Source organism: Rutidosis leptorrhynchoides, chromosome 6 (genome assembly GCF_046630445.1).
Source record: "Rutidosis leptorrhynchoides isolate AG116_Rl617_1_P2 chromosome 6, CSIRO_AGI_Rlap_v1, whole genome shotgun sequence".
Lineage (NCBI taxonomy): Eukaryota > Viridiplantae > Streptophyta > Magnoliopsida > Asterales > Asteraceae > Rutidosis > Rutidosis leptorrhynchoides.
Window position 1 is genome coordinate 63,659,401 of NC_092338.1, and position 6,078 is coordinate 63,665,478.

The following is a 6,078-nucleotide window of genomic DNA, read 5'->3' on the forward strand; positions in this document are numbered from 1 at the left end:
TGTGTTTACAATGAGTTACAAGAGGGTCTATTTATAGAATGGTTTAAGGAGTAAGCTAAAAAACAATTTCTTGAAGGTTCATGTGAGTTTCCTGACAGCTTCATGGAGGCTACATGTGAGTTTCCTGACTGCTTCGTGGAAGCTACATGTGAATTTCCTCACAACTTCGTGAAAGCTACATGTGAGTTTCCTAACAACTTCATAGAAGCTACATGTGAGTTTCCTAACAACTTCGTGGAAGCTTCTTGTGAGTTTCCTGGAATATTCCCTCTAATTGTTTAAAGTTCTCCATATCTCCAACACAGTTGGTGTTTATTCACTAGTTTTTGTTTCAAAAAAGCAAGTCATTTATTTGCTTTTAGGGTTTGTTAATATTTTTGTTTTTGTTTCTTGAATTTGTGATTATTGAATTTTAGATGGTGAAAATCTGAGCTGTTAATTGCAAAATTTATAGTTTTATAGATTTTGTTATTATTTTTATGGAATGGAATTTGATTGTTTATAAGACCACTCCCAACCATGACGCACTTCCTCCCAGGACACACCGCCACATCAGCGCCACATCAGCTTTCTCTCTCCATTTATTTTTCAATTCCTCCCAATCATACACCACTACATACTTCCTCCCCATCACATACCCACAAAATTAATTAATTAATTAATGTACAAGTTGTTAATGGTATTGGTACAAGTAAATAAAGCACAAAAATATGAGAGAGAAAAAAATCACGTCCTGAAAATTTCCTGGGAAAGAAATGAGTGAGGGCGGAGTGAATGAGGAAGCTTGAGTAAGTTTGAGGGCGGAGTGAATGCCAATGGAGTCTTTGAGGGCGGAGTTGAGGAAGCTTGAGGGCGTATACCGTTGGGAATGGTCTAAGATTCAAGCAACAAAGAAACTGAAGATGAAAAATGTTCATAGAGTTTTGAAGGATCGGGAAGGAAAGAGATGAAGATGAGATGAGAAAAAGAAAATTGGCTGGTTTACCCTCACATACCTGGCATGTAATTTGGATGTAACGGAAAAATTGACAGTCATTAACATGACTACGGAGATTCTTTACGAAAAAATATTCTTTTGAACTCAGTAACATTTTCCACATACCACTAGCCCCAGGACCTCATACAAATTTGTTTTTTTTTTTTTAGGGGGTAAAAGTGTAAAACTAAACAAAACTGCCAAGTGCCAACCGAATCATAACTTGAGTACTTGACCCGTTCGTTATGACCCGAATAACTTTTCCAGCATTTTTCACCATTCCCGCCGCTCTTCACCATTTCTTCTGCTACTGTATATCAAAATACCCATTTTGCTGTCGCTCTACTTTTTCTCTACAACTACATAATTAATGGCGACTAAAACTCTCACCGATTACGAACGCAAACGCATGGAAAACATTAAACGCAACGAAGAATTATTCGCTTCACTCAACATTAAATCGAAACTTTCTGATTTAGCTGCCTCCTCCAAGCGCCACAGGTTTAGCTCTTTCATTTCACATTTACAATGATTTATTCGTATGTGTATGTAATAGTTATGTGAGTAAATGTGCGTTTTTAAGTTTTTATGTTGATTATGTTAATGGTGATTGAACAGGGTAGAGGCTAAAGCATATATAATTAGTCCAAATAAAAAAGTGAAAACTGAAACCACGATCGTTATTCGAAGATCTCTTAGACGTCAAGGAAAATCCCCGGATTCAGCAGGGTTACTTGATTTTAAATTAAACATTAGGAAATTAACAACCCTAAATTCGAAAATTATCCCTAATAAGTCCCCTCGTGAATTGGTACCGATTACTATGAGCGATGCGAGTACTTGTTCCGTTTCCAGTGAATCACTAGTCAATAAGATTTTGAGTGTTTGTAAGAAATCACAATTCAAAGAAGAAGATGATGATGGTGATTGTGTGAAGAAGTCTAGGGTTAGGGCTTCAATTGAGTTAGATTCGATGAAGTTGGCACCAGAGAACATTGCTCGTGTTGTTCCAGGCAGCATATTGAGTGTTAAGTTCTTTCCGTCAGAAGATATGAGAATGCTTGTAGTAGGCAACAATTGTGGAGATGTTGGTTTTTGGAATGTGGATTCAGATAACGAAGATGGTGATGGGATTTACACGTATCATCCTCACCCTGCGTCTGTTTCATCAATCGTGATTCAACCGTTTTCCTTGAATAAGGTACTTTATGTATGACTTGTTAGATAAAAATCTTTTCCTTCAAGTAATCTTAATAGTTGATAATTATATTTGTGACTAGAACATTGTTATGTGTTACTAAAACCCTTAAAAGGCTGACCTTTTGGATTAAAGGGAATATTTTATTAATGTTTTAACAAATAGTCGTGTAAATGTAACATGTTGCAGATAATTACAAGCTGCTATGGTGGTCAAGTTCGGTCATTAGATATTGAAAAGGAGACATTTGGTCTAGCATATACTACTGAGCATGCAATTATTTCAATGTCTCAAAGATGTGATGATGTGAACTCCTTATACCTTGGCGAGGGTCGTGGAGTAGTTCGTGTTTGTGATGAGAGGTCCAGGAAGTTATCATTTTCAGGAGACTTACATCAAGAGAGGATCAATACGATTGATTTTAATTCAAAAAATCTTAATTTGATGGTTACAAGTTCATCGGATCAAACTGCCTGCATTTGGGATTTGAGAAAACTTGGTAAGTGTAAGCCTGAACCTCTTAAGATGATTACTCGAAAGAGGGCTGTATATTCAGCCTACTTCTCGCCTTCAGGAAGCCTTCTTGCTACAACAAGGTACAATACATTCTTTTTTGAAGTATATATATATATATATATATATATATATATATATATATATAGTGGTAGGATCAAGAGGGAAGTAACCAATCGGGGGAAGCGGGGGGAAGCAAATTTTTTTTTTTTTCTTCGTTTTTTGAAAAAACTTTGTTCACGAACATTATAGATGAGATGAAAATATGAACATTTAGTAGAGACACTTTGTGTTAAATGTTTTTATTTTGGCGGGAAAACGCTCGAAGAAGTAATATATAACAACTATCGTGTTTTTCGAGCGTATTTTAGGGTTTTAGCTATTAGGGTTTAGATATTAGGGTTTAGATATTAGGGTTTATAGGGTTTAGATATTAGGGTTTAGAAATTTAGGGTTTAGGGTTTAGATTTAGGGTTTAGATTTAGGATTTAGATTGAGTTTTTAACACGAACGGTTTAGAGTTTAGGGTTTAGGGTTTAGGGTTTGGTGTTTTGGGTTTATGGAATAAACCCAAAACACCAAACCCTAAACCCTAAACTCTAAATCGGGCTAAATTTTACTTCACAAAACATGAAAAAAAAAACGTTCATATTCTTCACGAACAATATTATCTTGAATGTTATTTTTGTCGATCGTTTTCCCGCCTAAATAATAACATTCATCACGAAGTGTCTCTTCTAAATATTCATATTTTCATGTGATCTTGATGCCGGGAAAAAAAAATTTCAAAAAAAACGAAAACAAAATTTTTTTGCTTCCCCCCGATTGGTTACTTCCCCATTGATCCTGCCCCTATATATATATATATATATATATATATATATATATATATATATATATATATATATATATATATATAGGGGCAGGATCAAGAGGGAAGTAACCAATCGGTGGGAAGCGGGGGGAAGCAAATTTTTTTTTTTTTTTCGTTTTTTGAAAAAACTTTGTTCACGAATATTATAGATTGGATGAAAATAAGAACATTTAGAAAAGACACTTCGTGATGAATGTTATTATTTTGGCGGGAAAACGCTCGAAAAGTAAAATATAACAATTATCTTGTTTTTCGAGCGTATGTTGAGGTTTTAGACATTAGGGTTTAGATATTAGGGTTTATAGGGTTTAGATATTAGGGTTTAGAAATTTAGGGTTTAGGGTTTAGATTTAGGGTTTAGATTTAGGATTTAGATTGAGTTTTTAACACGAACGGTTTAGGGTTTAGGGTTTAGGATTTGGTGTTTTGGGTTTATGGAATAAACCCAAAACACCAAACCCTAAACCCAAAACCCTAAACCCTAAACGAACGGTTTAGGGTTTAGGGTTTATGATTTGGTGTTTTGGGTTTATGGAATAAACCCAAAACACCAAACCCTAAACCCTAAACCCTAAACCTTAAACCCTAAACTCTAAATCGGGCTAAATTTTACTTCACAAAACATGAAAAAAAAACGTTAACATTCTTCACGAACAATATTATCTTGAATGTTATTTTTGTCGATCGTTTTCCCGCCAAAATAATAACATTCATCACGAAGTATCTTTTCTAAATGTTCTTATTTTCATCCAATCTATAATGTTCGTGAACAAAGTTTTTTCAAAAAACGGAAAAAAAAAAAATTTTGCTTCCCTCCGCTTCCCCTCGATTGGTTACTTCCCCATTGATCCTGCCCCTATATATATATATATATATATATATGTATGTATATATATATATATATATATATATATATATATATATATATATAGTACAGGGATCAAATAAGAACCATTTTGATGGTGACAACCCTGAGAACCAGAAATTCGAGCAAAAAAGTTGGCGGGCTAACAAATATGGGTTTGGTCGAACACTTTTTTGTTAAGTGCAAAAAATGGCTTGGTTCTACAAATGTGGTTCTACATTTTGAATTCGAACAAAAAATGGCTTATTCGAACAATTTTTGACATGTTCGAACAATTTTTTGTTCTAAAATTTTGTTAATTCGAACGGATTTGGTGAAATTCGAACTTCGAACAATTATTCGTTCTACATTTTTGTTAATTCGAACAAAATTGGTGAAATTCGAACAATTTTTGACGAATTCGAACATAAACATGTAGAACCTGATATGAATTCGACCAAGTGCAATTTTTGTTCGACTTCGTGTGTTTTTTGCTCGCCCGTGTCCCATTTTTGCTCGAATTTCGGTTCTCAGGGTTCTCTCCAACTTTGAGTTTTCACTGGATCCTCTCCCTGAATATATATATATATATATATATATATATATATATATATATATATATATATATATATATATATATATATATATATATATATATATATATATGATGATAATTAAGTTAATACTGCTCTAAAAAGCTTCTCCTATGCCGTGCGTATTATTATGTTGATGAGTTACCTGAAGTGTTTCAACCTTGAAATGTCTCTATATAGTATCGACGATAAGATTGGAGTGCTAAGCGGTGCAAATTATGACGATGAATTCATGATAAACCATAAAAATATTACACCAGGGCTTGTTACTTTCAAGTAAGCTTCTTCATATTATCACTCAACCAAGTTCTGTGTATATTATATAAGTTCTATAAGTTTTGGCCTTTTGGGCATTTCTGAAAGTATAAAGCGTTTATCTATCTCTTTCTTTTAGGTTTCGTGGTAGCATTTGAGTTATTTATTTTCGTAAATACTCTAATAATTGTGGTCTGTTTTTTGTTTGGAAACCAGAGGTGTATGGGGGTGGGATGATTCTTATATATTTGTGGGAAACGTGAAAAGGGGAGTTGATGTCATTTCCACCGAGGAGAAGAAAATTGTAACTACTCTTGAGAGTCCACACTTGTCTGCAATCCCATATCGTTTCGATGCTCATCCCTTGAAGCCCGGGGTGCTTGCAGGGGCTACAAGTGGAGGCCAGGTCTATATCTGGAGTTCGTAGCAGTAAACTGACATGTCATTACTGGTTTCATTTCATGTAGTGAGCAAAAGGCTGTAACATATGTATAATATTAAGCTGTGTTATTTCTTGAATTCCTTGGAAAGAATTAGAATTTGCAAGTTAGAATGCGTTAGTTAATCCTGAGTTGATTTCAACATTCAGTGAATGTTAATTTTCTAATTTTTATCGATTCAGGGTTTGCTATACATGCTTTATAATGTGAATATACTTTATGCAGTAAAAATGGAAATTTTGGGAGATTGTAAGATTGTTTTTTGTGTGAATGTTATTGGAATTTGCATCTCATGTTTGCAATTGAGTGATAATTTCTTCCATCCATGGACAAACATGTACCCTTTCGGCTATAAACATTTTGCCTTGCGAGTTTCAACACATGT

General features: G+C 34.1%; 1 protein-coding gene across 1 annotated transcript; it reads left to right on the forward strand.

Annotated features, from left to right (window-relative positions):
• Nucleotides 1-1,346: 1,346 nt before the first annotated feature.
• Nucleotides 1,347-5,680, forward strand: LOC139853702 (uncharacterized). Its single transcript, XM_071843069.1, has 5 exons — nt 1,347-1,477; nt 1,595-2,177; nt 2,364-2,770; nt 5,179-5,274; nt 5,470-5,680. Exons 1-5 carry the CDS (start codon nt 1,347-1,349, stop codon nt 5,678-5,680), a joined length of 1,428 nt encoding a protein of 475 aa, XP_071699170.1.
• Nucleotides 5,681-6,078: the final 398 nt, after the last annotated feature.

What these genes read in the sequence shown, in the direction of transcription:
- LOC139853702 (XM_071843069.1), top strand. Translation starts at nt 1,347, where the DNA reads ATGGCGACTAAAACTCTCACCGATTACGAACGCAAACGCATGGAAAAC. An exon ending in AACCGTTTTCCTTGAATAAG is followed by an intron (nt 2,178 to 2,363) that starts GTACTTTATGTA and finishes AACATGTTGCAG; the next exon opens with ATAATTACAAGCTGCTATGG. An exon ending in AGCCTTCTTGCTACAACAAG is followed by an intron (nt 2,771 to 5,178) that starts GTACAATACATT and finishes GTCTCTATATAG; the next exon opens with TATCGACGATAAGATTGGAG.